We start from the raw sequence: 19,698 nt of genomic DNA on the forward strand, positions 1-19,698 counted from the left end.
CAAAATCTGGAAAGAGGTGGCTCAATGAGCCATAGGAACACGTTGTGACTTGCCTGTGACTGCTCATAGCAAACGCCACCAGCAAGTGCACGCGTTCAGTGTGAGTGTTCCTATGATTCTTACCACATTTTGTAATAATTTGTTTCTCATTTGCGCGATTGGTCATACATGATTTCACGACCACTTGCACATACGTGCATCCAATGCGACCATATCATTAGAACTAGTAGTTCTGTGAACAGTAGACCTCACGCAGTCTTATTCTCATCCACAAGTACCTGATTGAAACTTTAGACCTTATGGAAATACAGCAATAGACTGGCTTCTCCACACATCTGTGTAGTCACTTGTCAGCTGATTTATGATGAATAATTCTATAGTCTGATTTTTACTCTAATATTGGCGTATGGAGGAGGCTCCTTTTTCCTTTTATATTATCCTTGAAATGCAAAATTTCCAAAAACCTTGTATATAGGCCTACGTCGACGCGCAATTAAAAAAGAAACATACCTGTCAAATTTCATGAAAATCTATTAACCTACCGCGTTTTGCCGTAAATGCGCAACATATAAACATGTAAACATTAAGAGAAATGTCAAACCGTCGACTTGAATCTTAGACCTCACTTCGCTCGGTCAACTATCTATGAATTTCTTGGATGAAATTATTCTCACTCTGAATTGAATATTGTATTTTCTCAAAATAGTTTAAGTTAGTCGATTAGTATTTTTCTTTTTACTGAAAAAATAAATAAATTTTTAAACAGTGGAAACATCTGGTCCATCCTCTTAGGTATGCCAAGTGTTTATTGAGTTCTATTTAATGAATAAACATTTTAAACTTCTTTTTAATTTTTAACAGTTCTAGCAATATGAGTGCCAGCTCTTGAATACACTTAAACTTGAAAATATACAATTGAGATTACTTGAAGTGCTAGTCGTTATGCTTTTGAAATACTCTTGTCTATATTAGGCATGCTTCTTCAATATCTGTTGAAACCTAAACCTGCATTCCTGCTTTTAATAATGCTGAAACCAGTTCAAATTCTTGAATTATTTTGTTATTGATCCAGGGATTTTAATAAGTTCTTCGAACTTCCTGGACAATGGTGATAAGAAAGTCAGTCTGTTATTATATCAAGTTAGCATTCAAAGAATAATAATAATATTATTTGTGATTTTTTATCAGGGATACTTTCATTAAAAACTTTACTAAATTATTACATATTTGAAGCTTACATAATTTAGAAGCTTACATTTTTGTAAGCTTTTGCAAAAACTGCTATTTTTAACGGGATATAATTGGTAGAGTTTCAAGTTTTAATACTTTTCTTGTACTGCTCTATATCCTTTTCATTACTCAGTATGCCAATCGTTCTTTTTTGTCTTCATCAAACGATGATGATTTCGAGATGAGGTTGAATTTAGTGAAGCCTTCAATGAGGTATAAATTAAATCAGATAATCACATTGTATCTGATATTGATAATGCTATCTATAATATAATAAAGGATAGAATTAGCTTTTACGCGTTCGGGACGCATCATCACGTTTGAACTACTGGACTGATTATTTTGAAATTTGCGAATAGATTATTAATTTACCGAAGATGGTTATAGGCCTATTTAAAATTATTCAAGATTCCAGAAGGTAAAGTTTTTAATCATATCCTTGCGGAACACGGGTTACCTGTCAGTATTATTCAATAAATAAAAAATAAAGGAGTTCACACTTTTGTATTGTAGATTGTTATAACGCATCATAATATTTAAAATAGTTGTAATAATTTATTTGTCATAACAATTTACAATCAGTAGGCTACTTATATTAAAAATATAATAGATACTTTAGTACATGATAAATAATTTTTCAGGTATGTAGTAATAAATTCTCCTAGATATATTCTCCTAAAATAAATTTATATAAAAAGGCACTACTGACTTAAGTGAAACTTGTTCGCCAGCAGTGAGTGCGATTCAAAAATACAAAATATTATAGCATAAATCAAAACTAATAGTGGTTATATACTATAATACAAATCATAACAGAATTTTTATTTTTTATTATTTTACAAAGGCGACATTCTAGAAGTATTTTAAGCCTAGGTGATGATGATGATGGGATGAATGATAATACAATGAGGGTAGCCTATAGTTATGAATGAACAAAATCATAGGTTTCTTAAAAAAATCAAGAAAGGAAGGTATTATAACAAACAGACAGATTATAATTCTACTCTCGGTTTTATTAATTCAAAAAGCTATGAACCAGCGAGGTTTCAGTTTCTATTATGAAGTGTAGAAAAAACATTATAATCAGTGTGGAAAGTAAGAGGTGCAATTATTATAAAACTGCCGTACTTAAAAAATAAAATAAGCGTTTAGAGAACAATAACGATTATTTTTAACCAGGAACAGGAACTGGAGTGGAACGTTTCAGTATTCGACTTTGGTGTTCAGGTGTTGTGTGTGATTTACTTTAAACTGTCAGTATATCTCGTAGTTAACAACAACGCTTCTAATTCAACGAATGCTGATAGTGAATTGTAGTGTATAGTGTGTTTTTATATGAGGGAACTTGTCAAACCACTTTCGACCTTCTGAACACTGAACGATGTAAACTAGGTCTCGACTCAATCACTCTGTGAAGGCCACCAATCTATATTATAATACTGTATGGCACTGTGCCATTAGCATTGAACTTTAGGCATTGGTTTTTTGAAAATATTTCTGTTGCTGCAAGTGCAAGTGGTTCCGTATCTACCAATATTGACAGGATATGGGAAGTGTTATTCGTATAGGTTTTATTGGTACTGGATTTAGTATTTGGTATTGGCATAGATAAAGGATAAGCATAAGTTAATATTTCTTGTCTCTGGTATTGGGTACTGGATATAGTAGAACCTCGATAATTAAGAAGCTGGCGAAGAAGACCTGGAAAAATGAGTAGATGGGAGATGGAAAGTACAGGAGAAAAATAACAATTTATTCAATCATTCAGAAATACACAACTTACAGAAAAGTAACACAGGCTTACGCCCAAAACGGTTCCAAATCTAATTTATACAACAGTCCAAATGTAGCTAGAAGAGAAGGAGACAGGAGGTGGCGGAGGAAAAATGGTGAAGTATAGTGAGGTCCCAAGTTATAATCGGAGTGAAAAACGATAGGGGAACAACGTTGTCAATTCTCTGCCTTGTTAATGCCTTCTATATAAGATACCGGTATATTTGGTGTAATATTAACTGTTCATTCTTATTAAAAACTAGCAGGTAACCCGTGCTCCGCAAGGGTGCATTTTAGAACTTGACGTAGTTAATGGAATCTTGAAGATTTGAAAATAGACCTATAGGCCTAACCATCCTCAGTTAATTAAGAATCTATATGCGAAATTTCAAGTTAATCAGTCCAGTAGCCTAGTTCAGACGTGATGATGCGTCAAACATAACTTTTCTATCCCGTACGTGTTATTTCCAAAGCCAGTTCTTTCCTTTACTAGTAGTTCTGTGAACAGTAGACCTCGCGCTCAGGAAGTTACATTGACCTGTTGTTATGTTTTCTCAAAAATTAATAGATAATTTATCAATTTAAAATGTCTGGAAAAAATCCTAAAAATAAACATAGAGCTGTCTATCCTATCGTACCGTGACGTGTCGTCTCGGAATGTGAATGTGAGCGCTGTTATCAGGTCTGGCTGCAACTGTCTACAGCATTGATGGAAAAATACATTCTCAAGATGTTCGATGTTTTTGAACGGGTAGTATTATAGTCAAATGTCTACTAACGTTGATGGAAAGATACATTTTCCAGATGTTCAATGTTTTTGAACGGGTAGTTTTATAGTCCACTAGACAGCTGATTTATGATGAATAATTCTATAGTCTGATTTTTACTCTAATATTGGCGTATGAAGGAGGCTTCTTTTTCCTTTTATATTATCCTTGAAATGAAACATTTCCAAAAACCTTGTATTTATACTTCGACGCGCAATTTAAAAAGGAACATACCTGTCAAATTTAATGAAAATCTATTACTGCGTTTCGCCGTAAATGCGCAACATATAAACATTAAAACATTAAGAGGAATGCCAAACCGTCGACTTGAATCTTAGACCTCACTTCGCTCGGTCAATTATATAGTATAGATGGTTAATCATATTTTATTCGAAGAAGAAAAATAAGAAATGAGGAAAACAAGAAGAAAAGGAAAAATTCAGAATAAGGAAATAGAAGAATATAGGAAAAAGGAAGACAACAGGAGTGAAAGACAAAATAAGAGGAAGAGGAGAAGAGGTAAAGGAGAAAACAGGAGAGGAAAAAGATGAAAGATAGGAAGACAAAAGGAGACAGGGTAAAAAATAGAGCAAGAAAAACGTATTGTTGGTGGGGAGTTCCTTGCGGGAAGGTCCCACATCGCCTGAATAAATAATTTAAGCCGTCAATGGTCCTTACGACTGTCATACTTTAACCAGGACTGACAGTTCAACGTGCCCATCCGATAACACAGGAGTAACCAGGTTGAAAACTTTTGATGATGAATGGGTTTGAACTCCCAGGTTCTAGGCTGCTATACAAGCCGTCTATCCACTATAGAGAGGTCCACGTTATAATGGCAGTGGTTAAAGATATAAGAATAGTGATGCCGATTCTCTGTATTAATTAATTATATTTCTACACTGTCAAAAACATAATTGGCATCGTTGTGGACCTAGAAAAGGATAGTACCACCGGATTTGTCGAATGATAGACAAGGATAGCAAAACCAAAGTTGATCAAATACTGTCATTATAACGTGGACCTCACTATAGAAATCATGTTCCCCATTACTACGATCAAAAACACGCCCATGGAAATTGGTACAGATCTTTATTAGATTTACTATTTTATTGTTACTAGATTTTTGTTGTCGTCAGTCGTTTCGAATTGTCAAAATAGTAACCATTAAAAACTAGGAACAAAAGTAATATACAAGAATAGGACTCGTCGAGTATCAATTAATATAATATTGAATGAAGTTAAGTCATCACATACGTATTTACGTATTCTTGGTAGTTTCATATTAATTCAAGAGGGCTACTTAATTTGTTAGTTAAAAAAAATCCCATACCGTAGTACCTTTAAAAAAAACTTTTATATTATAAAATACCTATACTATTATATTAAATACCTATACTTATATTATAAAATACAACTAGATTCGAATGGTCAATCTATTTTCAAGTTCTTCTTGAAATAAAAATAAATTTAAATCAAATAATTTTTTTTATTTTGATATAAACTTGAAATGGATTGATCATCCGAAACTAGTTATTGTATTTTATATAGAAAAGTTTTTTAAAAAAGGGTTCTATGGGATTATTTTTCAACTAACATATGTACGTATACGTCGGTACAAGAGTAGAAAAGGTACGATTTGTGGTTTTGTATAGTTCTATTCTACATGTTACACAGTAGCGTCAACAGAAACCTAATTTTACTTGGAAATTTATTATTTTCGTGGAACGGAAAAGGAAAGAACAACTGACTCGGACCAAAATTGTTCCTCTCCTAAATTTCTATGCATACGCGCTACCCAAGTACTATTCCATGAATGCATTCAGTTTTTTGCTTTTCCTGTGTGTTTTCATACTATTTATTTATTTATTAGATAGAGCGAACAATAATGTCGGAAAAGAAAAAAACAGGCCATTGCCCAAAACTTCTTCAATTTCCTGATTTTGTCACAAATCGTCCAAATATTATGTAGGTTATGTTCACTTCAATTTCAACACCAAATCTTCAATCTGAAACTATGAATCAGAATAAAACAAAGAATTTCAAATTTAGATAGATTGATAATGAAACTTCTAAACCAAACAAAAACCAAACTTCAAATATTCACAAAATATAGAATAAAATCACTTAAATTTTGAGCTCGAAAATAACTATGGTAACTAGTAAGATGTTCTTACAAGACTTCTTATGAAAGAAGCTTCTGATGTAGGTAAGTTACATCATAAAAATTTGTTCATTCATTACTTGGTGTTTCAATTGATCTACAATTTTGTTAAAATTCAATTGAAATTGGAGAAACTGTGTTTTTTCAATTATGGAAAAGTTCCACAATATCAATCTTATTCAACAAACTTAGCAATATTAATGCTTTTATGTTTATGACTTTCATTGAAGAAAAGAAGTAGCGTTTCATTGAAGATGTAACGCGCTACTGAGTTTGTAATGACAAAAATATCATGGACCAGTTTCCGAGCTTGGGATTCAGGTAAATTCTAGACTTTAAACAGCTGGAGTCAGAAAATTTGCTTTCCAAAACGGGGCGTAGTCGCAGTAAATAGTTGCAGCAAAATAAATATTTATTTTCTCATTTCTATACCGGTAATTGTAAAGGTGTTTCCTTGACGAAATGAATTCCTAAATAATTCAAAATAACTGAAATTTTACACTATTTTCTCCTTATTTTGTTTTGTGTTCACTGTTCAATTTTCTAGTTTTTTTCGAAATATAATTTAAACGTGACTTTGACTATGACTTCGACTACGCCCCGTTTCGGAAAGCCAATTTTCTGACTCCATCTGTTTAAAGTGTAGAATTTACCTAAATCCCGAGCTCGGAAACCGGCCCTAAAAGATTCACTATTAATCCATTCGTATTTGTTATTTATTGTCATGAAATTATAGTGTAGTCTATTTTCAATCACAGAGTACACAGAGTGAGGTGTAGTCCTAGTAAAGTGTCCGAATTTGAAGGTTTTCCATTGAAGGTAGTTTTTTAATTCCTCCACTAACAAAACAACCACCAGTCTCTTGAGCTCACTATTGCATTATAGACTCTCTCTCTCTGACTTCCATTCAGTTTGTGACTTTCCAGTCTAGTTGAAATTGCTACTACTCTCTCTTTAAACTCTGTGGTTAACTCAGTATACATTTAGCTCAGTTTACATCATACTCTGTGGTTTAATTCAGTATTCATCATACATTGAAATTATTTATTCGGTTGCCAATCATACTTTCTCCAGCCTGTTGATAGAGCATGCGTATTCAATGATAACCATTCAGTCACCCATCAAATTGATGAAATGCTAGAGCTACTATCTCTAGATATGCTCTACGTGTCTTATCACATTCCATATCACAGGCTCTGAACTATGGTGATTTTATTCAATTGTGTTTTGGAAGAATTTTTTTCCTTTAGTGTAGTCGAGAAGCTCCTGTTCACCAGGTCTGCATACATTATTGTGATACTAAAAGGTTTCTGGAAAATTCTAACCGTACTTCATTTGCATGTTATTTTATGTTCTCGAAAATTCTTACCGTATTTTATTTGCATGTTAGTTTATGTTAAACATATGCTTCTATTGAAAATCCTGTATGAGTTTGAAAATTTGTTTGTGTGAAAGTATACTTCAATTCCAGAGGAGTTTGTTTATTCACAAATTAACAAATTAATACATAATATTATTATATTATACTTACAAAAGTTGCTACCTAATATATATATATATTATATATATATATATATATATATATATATATATATATATATATATATATATATATATATATATATATATAAAAGCGAAATGGCACTCACTCACTGACTGACTCACTCACTCGCAGAACTAAAAATCTACCGGACCAAAAACGTTCAAATTTGGTAGGTATCTTCAGTTGGCCCTTTAGTGGCGCACTAAGAAATCTTTTGGCAATATTTTAACTGTAAGGGTGGTTTTTAATGATTTAAAGTTCGTCTTTTAGCATGTATATTCTTCTTATTCTCTTAATTATAATTGAAAAATGTCCATACCATATGTAGATATAGAACTATAATCTAGAGAGAGTACCTCTTCGAAACAGTTGTTAACTGTAACTTAATTAATAATTTTGTCAGGTTGGCATTAAGTTGAGTTGACTTTGTTAGGTTGGCACCAAGTTGAAGATTGAAATGCATTTATCGCGGAAAAATTGATTGGGCACTGCTACTTCAATAAGAGCTACTCGCTTCGCTCGCCATATCCGTTTAGCCAGACGTTTAGTCTGGACCCCCGACTGGATCGTCCCAACATGATAAAAATGCTCAAATGAAAAATGCAGGCGAGCGAAGCGAGATCTCATTCTTAGACGATCCAGTCGGGGGTCCAGGGGGCGGAGCCCCCTGGCTAGACGGATATGGCGAGCGAAGCTAGCCTGACGGCTAGTTTATACTAAACTTGATTCTAATTATGATATCCCACTATAATAAAATGTGTCTGGGTGATCATAATATTCTTTTCTAAAACATAAAAATAACTTCATACTACAAAACTTTTGGAGCTGATGGTTTGAATGAACTTACCAATTTATTAAGAAGATTATTCTTGAGACCTGACAATTATTTTTTTTATTATTCACTCATTATTTATGATGCACAACTCATCACTGTTTAATTTAGAAATTCAGACTTCTACCAAAGTTCACTAATTGACAGCTTTCAGCTTCAAACTAGATCCGTTCATCTCTCATAACATCATCATTGCATGCTCAAACCTAAGATTCATTTGAGCATAAAGGAAGTAAATATTACTTATTTAATCTGTGATTTGAGCAACCCCCTCAGCTAAAAAATAGAATGTTCATTTAGTTTTAAAACACAAATTTTTTTCCCCTTCTAATTGAAAACTATTTTATTATTTTTTTATTTATTTATTTATATTTTTCACAAAGAAGCACTGATTGGGAGAGAAAAACCAAAGAAAAACTACTCCTTGTACTATTTCTCTCCCAAATTTAGATTTATTGAACGTTTGTTTCCAAAGTTTTTTTTACAATTCTTCTCAACTGAAAAACATTTTTTTTTCAAATTTGTGGTCCCAGTTATTTTGTTATTATGAATGAATATTATAGTTTTAATTATTTGTTTACCCTTGACCAACTTGAATATTACTGTGTAGGCGGCCAACTGTACAATTTTATCGTAAAATCATCAATTAAATCTCATCATGAATGGTCATTACTGATAACATACTCTAATTATAATCATTAATCTAGCTTTCAATAATTGATTTCATTTTTGCTGGTTCAAATTTTCTTTCTCCAATTGCTGACCCAATATAAAAAAAGTTGAGAAGACTGAGTCATTCTACAGAGCAGAAACTACTCATTGCCATTGATCTATTGAATGCATTGAACTTGAACTATTTCACCTGCTTGACGTAATTTTTTGTTTACTATTTTTTCTTTGAACTCGATTAACTAGTATTTCTATTTCCGAATTGTATTTGTCATCAGTTCAATGTACCAATTTCATTTAAATAACTGTACAACAGTCAACAGTATACATTGAGATGAATAGTTCATTTTCTAGTATCATTATGACAGAGTTAATTTATTGCTAAAGCAGATATCTTTTCCAATTGCGTTCTCCCACATAAAGAGAGAGTATAGAATGTAATTGTTACATTGTACACTCTGTGCTCTCACTGCTTCTCTCTCACTCACTCTAACACTTTCACACTTTTTCTCTCTTTTCATCTTGATGCTAATTTCATTTTCCTATAACTATCTATAAATTGTAGAGAGATGCACATCAAACTGTCAGCATTGACTGAATGGGTAGTATTGATGTTGTCCATTAGGAATGCTGACAGTTTAAAGTGAAAATCACTTTAGATGCCGCTCTTTCTCACTTGAATCTTCTACTTTCTCTCTCACGTAACTCATGTATCCAAGAATCTTTCCGTTTCCGAATTGTCTTTCTTCTTTCTTCTCTCAAAATGAGTTGAGCTATACAAAGATTAACTTCAAAACTCTCTCACTTGGATACTCTACTTTCTCTCTTTCTTATTGACCGAACGTAGTGAGGTCTATGTTTCAACTCAATTTGCTTTTGTCTGTCTGTATGTAACGCGATTATGACCAAACGCATTAATAGAATTCGATGAGATTTGGCAGGAATATTCATTTTTCAACTGCGCGTCGATGTATACACAAGGCTTTTTAAAATTTTGCATTTTAAGGATAATATGAAAAGAAAAGGAATTTCTTCATACTCTGATATCACTATATATATATATCATCTACTTTGAAGATAGGATCAATCAGACTATAGAATTATTCATAATCAATCAGCTGACAAGTGGATTATTCATTGCATGCATTACACAGATGTCTATCTCTATAAGGTAGGGTTTCAATATTTTTTATGATGCGTGCCCATCAGTATCAATATTCTCACATTTGAAAAACAAATTTAATAGGTGATTGAAAATAAAATAGAAAATGATTAAATGAACTGAATGATGCTGAAGATATTCCTGATTGAAAAAACTAATTTCAAAATAGTTGAGAAATATTTTTATCAGATGGAAAGATTATCACGAAACTGGATAAATCATCATATGGGATACAAATTAAAACGTGAACTGAGTTTATTGACTTAAGTGAGTTTTTTATCTAGGAGAAAACAAATAACAGTTTTTAAGAGTAAATTATGATTCAACTGTGAATTGTGATTCAACTGAATTAACTGCACCTTTTCCAATTAAATTTGAGAAAGTATCAAGTTAATTCGAGAAAGTATCAATTGTATTTGAGAATAGTCACTTGTAATTGAGATAATGTCAAATGTAGATGAGAATAGTCAATTGTATTTGGGAAGTCATCACATGTAATTGAGAATAGTGAATTGTATTTGAGAAATCGGCAAATGTAAATGAGAAGATATCAATTGAAAATGAGAAAATTTTCCAATTGACATGTGGCTCTTCTGTAGCCTACAGTGCAGGTTTGATTTGAGCAGGAAAGGATACTGTACTATGTACACAGTATTTCAATTACTATCATGGGCTTTGCATTGGGGAAAATTAATATTTTCAATGGTGAAAGTATTTCTCTGTACTGTTTACGGATGATTAATGAGAATTTTTTCTTTGTACGTATTGGCAACGCGACTTTTATCCAAACATTTTGTGAAACATTGCACTCGATGAAGATCAAATTGTCTATGCTTATGGCGCAATTGAACTTTATCATCAATCAATTGAATCTCTTGATTCGGCAATTCTTCAATAAATTTTGGGGCTTGAAGATAATGTTTCATTCAAAAACTAAACGTTTTATTGGAATATTAAATATGATATTATTTTTTATGAGTACAGTTATGAAAAATATAAGTACTGGAAGTACTGGTTTTTTAAAATCATTTCCCAATTACAACTGACAACTTCTCGATTTCAAATCGTATGTTCTCAAATTGAAATGATACTTTCTCAAATAAAATTCACTATTCTCATTTACATCTGACGTTTTCTCAAATACAATTGACTATTCTCAATTACAATTGATACTTTCTCAAATACAGTTGGAAAAGGTGTAGAACAGGTGACATCAGATACTTGTGGATGAGAAAACTGCGTGAGGTCTACTGTTCACAGAACTACTAGTAAGTTATGTATTCAAAACTCACTCCTTGTCTAGCTTTTCTTCTCTCAAAATTAGTTGAACTATACGAAGATTAACTTGAACTGTCAGTATTGGTCAAATGGGAAGCATAATATTTATAAGAAATGCTGACAGTTTTAAGTGAATCTCTCTTCAAGTATCTCTAATATTTTTCATTGCCTTTTTTATTCTGTCAGTGTTAATTTATGGCTGTCTATAAACTTAATAAAAAATGTTGTAGCAATGTCGTTCGTCTTTATTATCATCATGGAAATACGAACAGCTGTTTTTAATGTCTTGATGCTTCAAGAATATACAGCATGCTATTGAATGGTTCAATGTACGTCGTCTCTTCCATTGATAGCTGAACAAATATTTGTGCGTGTTGGTGTTAGTGGGGGGGGGGGGGGGTTGAGTTTGTATGAGGTCAAGAGTCAAGCGTCGTATTGATGATAGCCGATTTGTTTCTCAGCATAATTGACAGTTTGAATGTTTCAGGGATGAATTGTTGAATACTGTATGTAAAAAAAAAAACAGAATAAAGACAACAAGTAATAATATTGTAAAGCCTGAAATATTCGTAAATAACGGAAAATTTCGAAAAACGAATAATTTGAAAGTCTGATCAAAATACTATTATTTATTTATTTATTTATTCATTTATTGTATAAAATACTATAATCATAATACAATTATGAAATTGGAGGAAAAACTAGGCTGAGCCTGTACTATTTCTCTCCAAAAATTTTGATAAAATGTTGATGTTGTCCAAAAGAGATAAGTTTATGTAATCACACACTGCTTCGTCACTTGATTTTCGGTCCAAGAATGATGATTTAAAATTTTGAATTTTGAAGGTTGATTTTATACTCTAAATAAATTACAGAATGTATCACAATAAATTAAAAACATTAGAAATATTGCACTTACTTAGAAAATACTTGAATTGAAACGTCATACTCGAAGTAATGTTAAGCTATTTATCAAAGATTGAAGACTGTTGCCAAAGTCTTGGCTGTTTTTCAACTCTATCAGTTACGTAAATAAGAATTGAATGTATGCTTACAGCGCATATTTCTATGGTTTGCTTCATTTTTCTCAATATTAATGTGTGGTGATACTGTATCATTTTGTGGGTGACACTGTATCGTTTATGGTGATACCATAGAGAAAATATAGCATTAGAAGATAGCCCATGAAGCGTTTATATTTAAAATTTCACTGTTAACTCAAGTCGATAGTCCTACCAGTTCTTTTTTTGACCGAACGAAGTGAGGTCTATGATTCAAGTCAACCGTTTAGCATCTCCCTTAATGTTTAAATGTTTATATATTTATATGTTGCGCATTTACGGCGAAACGCGGTAATAGATTTTCATGAAATTTGACAGGTATGTTCCTTTTTAAATTGCGCGTCGACGTATATACAAGGTTTTTGGAAATTTTTCATTTCAAGGATAATATAAAAGGAAAAAAGAGCCTCCTTCATACACCAATATTAGAGTATAAATCAGACTATAGAATTATTCATCATAAATCAGCTGACAAGTGCTTGATTACACAGATGTGTGGAGAAGATAGTCTATTACTGTATTTGTATAAGGTCTATAGTTTCAATCAAAGACATTAAAGAGGTATGCATCTTTAAGCTGGGTTTACACCAAAGTTATTAACAAAATGGTTATAACGTAATCCTTATAGATTCTATTAGATTGAACGGAATTTGACAAACACATATGTTCATCATGTGTATGATAAGTTATGTTCAATCTAATATAATCTAAAAGGATTGAGTTTAACATTTATTTAATAAATTTGGTCTAATCGCAGCTTTACGGTCTTTGGTTTCAATATTTTGTTTTGCAGTTATGCGTGCCCATCAGTATCAATATTCTCACATTCGAAAAAACTAATTTAATAGTTGAATAAAAATAAACAAATGAACTAAATAATGCTGGAGAAATTATAATATTTTTTATTCTAAAAAATTAATTTTCATCAGATAGAAAGATCATCACGGAACTGGATGAATTATATCATATGAAATACAAATTCAAACGTGAACTGAGTTTGTTAACATTTAAAACAGTTGACATCTGGTACTTGTGGATGAGAATACTGCGTGAGGTCTACTGTTCACATAACTACTAGTGTGAAGCTATATGACGCTGGTAGTCTCTCATCAAAGTTTGAAGACTGTTGCCAAAGTCTTGGCTGTTTTTCAACTCTATCTGTTACGTAACTGAGAATTGAATGTATGCTAACAGCGCATATTCTTGTGTTTTTCTTCATTTTTTCAATATTAGAATACTAACTGAGTAGTGCCATAAAGAAAATATTGTATAAAAGAAGATATCCCATTGTATAAAACGTTTATGTTCCAAATGTCACTGTTAACTCAAGCCCATAGTCCTAGTAGTTAGTCTTCTTGAAGCTATTTGAAGCTGGTATTCTCCCATACTGTGCCGTTCTTACACTCTCACCCCAACAAACCAGTAATAATAGACTGTAATCGGCTTGAGTTAACAAAAATCGGCTTGAGCTAACAAAAATCTGCTTGAAATTTGGAACATGAACGACCTATACCATTGTGTTATTACTTTCCATGCCCTATTACCATAGGTAAGGAAAGTATTGCTTTCCGAAAAAAATTAAGGTATCCCAATTTCTAAATTTCTATACGTTTCAAGGTCCCCTGAGTCAAAAAAACTGGTTTTTGGGTATTGGTCTGTATATGTGTGTGTGTATGTATGTATGTGTGTGTGTGTGTGTGTGTGTGTGTGGTGTGTGTGTGTGTGTGTGTATGTATGAGTGTATGTGCATCTGTGTACACGATATCTCATCTCCCAATTGACGGAATGACTTGAAATTTGGAACTTAAGGTCCTTTCACTATAAGGATCCGACACGAACAATTTCGATCAAATGCAATTCAAGATGGCGGCTAAAATGGCTAAAATGTTGTCAAAAACAGGGGTTTTCGTCATTTTCTCGGAAACGGCTCCAACGATTTTGATCAAATTCATACCTAAAATAGTCATTGATAAGCTCTATCAACTGCCACAAGTCCCATATCTGTAAAAATTTCAGGAGCTGCGCCCCATCAATGCAGATAGAATCCCAATTATCAGGCTTCAGATACAATTGAGACAAAAAAAATCAAGTGGAGTAGATTGAGCATGAAAATCTCTACAATTAATGTTTAGTAACATTTTCACCTAAAATTGAAAATAAGCTTTAAATTTGAGAAAATGTGATTATTCAATTGCAAATTATTGTTGATTCTATTAAATCATTCACTATGAAGAGATAGCAGACCTCATGTGTGTCTCCAGCGTTATTGCCCTGTCACCAGCTGGCTCAAATCTTTGAATAGTAGACTTGAGATGCGCGGGAACACTAGCGTCAGGTGATCAATTTTCATAACGGCAAGGAAAGTTGTGTGAGTGCGCCACACCAGATTTTTCTTGAAGCTATTTGAAGCTGGTATTCTCCCATACTGTGCCGTTCTTACACTCTCACCCCAACAAACCAGTAATAATAGACTGTAATCGACTTGAGTTAACAAAAATCGGCTTGAAATTTGGAACATGATACCATGGGATATCTTCTTATGCTATCTTTTCTCTATGTTATTACGTAGTACTGTAGTTACTTTGATACTCCAGCTTTAACCATAGACACATTTCTTGAAGAGCGAGACCACACGAGCGTTTTTTCAGGCGTTTTTCAGATGAGTCGACAGGGCAGGAAGTTGTTCGGTTGGCTTCGTTCGCAAATTAGCTGCCAACCCAATCAGCCAATCGGAGAGCTTCCTACCCTGCCGACTCGTCTCTAAAACGCCTGAAAAAACGCTCGTGTGGCCTCACCCTTGAAGTTAGGTATGAGTCGCCAAGAAGTTTGATGTCGTCTGTTCACTCGTTCTCGTTGGAAGACTTACTTATGGATTTATTTGACATATTTGTGGTGCATTTTTAAAATGTTGGTATTTTGTGAGTAATTTAGTAGGCTACTAACTTTATTTGAGTTAGGCGGTCACTAACGGTGCATGATACATACTGTGTCATCTCAGTGAAACTCTTCGAGCAAAAGTTTTCGTGTTTAGGTTTTTGTATCTCTATTTTTGTTGTTTATTGTTTCTTCGCTGCTCTATTTGAGGCTAATTCATTTCTCTATCATTATAAATTGTAATTTTCCAGTGGTTTATTTATTTTTATTGTTTGCTATTTTATGTCACTATTAACAAAACATGCATGATAAACATGTGTATGTGTGTGCATGATAAGCATGCATGTTTATCATGTTGTCTACTGTGGCCAGCCTTAGACAATTTTTTTGAGTAGGAAGATGTACTTGGAATCGAGTCATCTATTTAAAAGAAAAATCTTGTGTGGCGCACTCACACAACTATCCTTGCCGTTATGAAAATTGATCACCTGACGCTAGTGTTCACGCGCATCTCAAGTCTACTATTCTAAGATCTGAGCCAGCTGGTGACAGGACAATAGCGCTGCAGACACACGAAGTCTGCTATCTCTTCATAGTGAATGATTTAATAGAATCAACAGTTGCCAACAGTTTGCAATTGAATAATCTTATTTCCTCGAATTTCGAGCTTATTTTCAATTTGAGGTGGAAATGTTACTGAACATCAATTGTAGAGATTTTCATGCTGAATCTTTTCCACATGAATTTTTTTTTTGTTTAAATTGTATCTGAAGCCTGATTGGGAATCTAAAATCAAACTTTGCATAGATGGGCGAAGCTCCTGGAATTTTTACAGATGGAACTTGTGGCAGTTGATAGAACTTATTAATGACTATATTAGGTATGAATTTTATCAAAATCGTTGGAGCAGTTTTCGAGAAAATCGCGAAAAACCCTGTTTTTGACAACATTTTCGCTATTTCAACCGCCATCTTGAATTGCATTTGATCGAGATTGTTCGTGTCCGATCCTTATAGTGTAAGGACCTTGAGTTCCAAATTTCAAGTTATTCCGTTAATTGGGAGATGATATATCGTGTATACAGACACACACACACAACACACACACACACCACACACACACACACACACACACACACACACACAACACACACACACACCACACACACACACACATACAGACCAATACCCAAAAACCACTTTTTTGGACTCTGGGGACCTTGAAAGGTATAGAAATTTAGAAATTGGGGTACCTTAATTTTTTTCGGAAAGCAATACTTTCCTTACCTATGGTAATAGGGCAAGGAAAGTAAAAATGTGAGTTATCATATCAATGCTCTCGTATCAATCTTAATTATAAATTTTTTTGACACTTTAAAATGAGACCTAAGTGCTCGAAACTAGTTGTATGTAAGAAAATGTATAATGAGAGTACTAGTAATTTGTATAATAATTATTATTAAAATATATTAATTTTAGCTTTTTTCTGTTGTTACAGTGGCTGCAAATGATACAAGATAGTTTACCAGATTTCTGTAGCGTCGCCAATAATGGGTCTTTTATTCTCCAAAATATGGAGTCTTTTTGGCAACGAGGGTAAGTTGACGTTTTCTAACTGGTCTTTCGGGTACATTTTATCACATAAAAGAGAACCTACATACGTTTCTTTACTCTTTGACTAATGACATTTCTACTGCCAGGTTATCAAAATTGAGTAAATTACTGTGGAAATGTTTTTATTCATACTCGATTGTCCGAAGTTGAAATTTTTAGGATACATTCTTCGAGGTAGCATACTAGCATATAGCATACTATATTTTTAAAATACGGTGCCTGCTGTAGAGAAATTTATTTCATTGTTGAAGAACAACTTATACTTTTCTACGGGAATCCATTTAATTTTGACAACATGATAGTGTATGAATCGAGAAAACCTGTAAAATGTTACAAAAAAACATGTCGTAAAATTTGAATATCGAATGAATGGAATTCTCTAATGGCAAAAACAGAAAATTTTAAAAGCAGATAGAGGATACAAAATAGAATAGAAGAGAGTACGTTTATCTCTTTTCTGTATAGGGCTACTTGTAATATAAAAATAAAGAGAATAAAAAAGAAGAAATAAAATATAATTTTATTGCCGTTAAATTCTTAGAACAATAGGCAAAGTTAAATATTGATTACAGTAAGACAAAAGATAAAATCAAATTTTACAGCAACTGTACATACAAAATTACATTACTGAGTCTTAAAAATAATACAGTACCTAAGTAAACTGTAAGTCAATTGGATTTTTCAAATACATTAATAATATTCATTTGAATGTACAAAACATATTCCTTACAGCACAACTTGAGCCTTTAGAACAATATATAAATACAAATAGAAACCTCTTAACTCTAAGCAACAATTATTTCACTCTCAAAGAACTCTTCAACACTATAAAAAGGATTTATCACAAGCCAATTCAATAATCTCGTCTTAAATTTCTTTTCTGTCTCTAATATTAAATCTGTAGGTAATTTATTGCAAATTTTTATACGAAATGTATCATAACTTTTGGCTGTTTTGGATAACCTATGATAGGGAATATCAATCCTATGACAATTTCTTGTGTTATAGCTATGAGTTTGATGCCTTAATTTTAAATTGGATGAGTTTTTTTTTTAACATGCAACGATACAGTATATATGTAAAAATTCACTATTGTCATAATTCTAAGCTGGACGAAAAGAGGCTTACAGTGTGCTAGTCTATGAGAATCAGTTAAAACCCTGACCACCTTCTTTTGCAATAATAAAATATTCTCTGCATGACTACTACTATTTCCCCACAGTAGTATGCCATATGTTGCAATACTCTGAAAAAAGCCAAAATATATCGATCTCAAATAATTATCTGGAACATGATTTTTCAGTTGTCTGATCAGATAAATCACTCTTAAAAGTTTGCTTGATATATAATTAATATGAGCTTCCCAAGTCAAATATCTGTCAATGAATATCCCCAGAAATTTTACATCGCTTATTGGATCCACACAATCTAAGCCACCTCTAAGGGTGAAGTGCATAGTCTGTGTTTTATTCTCGTTGAGCATGACAAAGAAGAATTTCATATTTATAAAGCAGCAAAATCAAACAGAGATAAAATAATAAACTTAATCCAATTAGACACCAATAACCCCATTTTTGATAGAATCATGCAAATTTAAACCCAAAATTTACAGTCCTAGTTCATAAAAACATATGAATACACTAACATATGATCAAATTAAGAATCTTCCAATAATATTTATTTATTTACTTCATATCACTTGAAAATGGCATAAATGTCCGAAACATGTTGTGATAAAATTTTTCAAAAAAAGGTACTGAGAGTACGTTTATTTGTAAGCAGGGCAATGCCCTATTCACAAAGAGTTGAGCGTGCATATTCAACATATAGGATACAACATAAAATAATACAATTTGGAATTAGACATTTGCATGTACAGTATATTAATACAGGTTCCTAATTATGAATGAATAAATGAATTTATTTTATCCTCAAATTGCAAATTACAAAAATAGAAATTAAATAGTATCTTGGAAATTATACTGATCAAGTATCCAATAGTGTGATCAGATAATCGAAGTATAATTAACAAGGTAAAAACATTATCAAATTAAATAATAAAAATAAACTAGTATGAAGAAAAGTAAAATAAAAAGCTGTGAGTCTAGTCTAAGTAATTAAAATTGCTAAAACATTACAAAAACTACTGCCTGTAGCGCATGAGATAAAAAACAGAAAAACAAGAAAATTGTAACAGCCCAGAAAACAATACAGTATATTAATACAATTCCTTGGACATCTTAGACCTGGGTCAGAATGTCGGAACTCCTAAATCAATCATGACCCGAAAAAACACGTTTCACTGTTATTAAATATTATGTTGTTTCCAATAAGTGAGTTGAACGACATGTGTCCATTAATCTTAAATCATTAACACTCACGCACAAGCCTAGAGCTTATGTGAGTATCATCTTCACCTACAAAAATGTTTTATTCCCTATTTAATAAATTTTTGATTTCATGTGTCCTTTAATATTTTATCCTCATCACCCACGCACAAGCCTAGGGCTTATGATGGCATCATCCTCAGAAAAAAGTTGATCACTTCCATAGAAAACTGAGCTATGTCAACGCAATGAATGTGTTGAACGTCATACGCTTTCACTTCCTGAGTAAATAGAAACTGACGTTCCTATGACGTCATTCTATTAATCTCTCATTGACAGAGCTACCGAATGTAAACTAAATCATGAACATAATGAAAGACTCGCGAACCGGAGCTCGTTACGTTT

The 19,698-nt window shown here is 32.5% G+C and overlaps 1 protein-coding gene across 2 annotated transcripts in view; it reads left to right on the forward strand.

Annotated features, from left to right (window-relative positions):
• LOC111057871 (ADP-ribosylation factor-like protein 5B) overlaps positions 1-19,698 on the forward strand; it is a 36,514-nt gene that overhangs the window by 1,543 nt on the left and 15,273 nt on the right. The window contains exons 1-2 of one of the 2 annotated variants that reach the window (XM_039424782.1): positions 6,921-7,240; positions 16,851-16,948. In XM_039424782.1, coding sequence (XP_039280716.1) covers positions 16,903-16,948 — 46 coding nt within the window. In that variant the 5' untranslated portion in view covers positions 6,921-7,240; positions 16,851-16,902. Of the gene's footprint in view, positions 1-6,920; positions 7,241-16,850; positions 16,949-19,698 lie in introns of those variants that run through there. The other variant, XM_039424781.1, reaches the window with a different exon arrangement.

This window comes from Nilaparvata lugens, chromosome 3 (genome assembly GCF_014356525.2).
Source record: "Nilaparvata lugens isolate BPH chromosome 3, ASM1435652v1, whole genome shotgun sequence".
In the NCBI taxonomy this organism is placed as follows: Eukaryota; Metazoa; Arthropoda; class Insecta; order Hemiptera; family Delphacidae; genus Nilaparvata; species Nilaparvata lugens.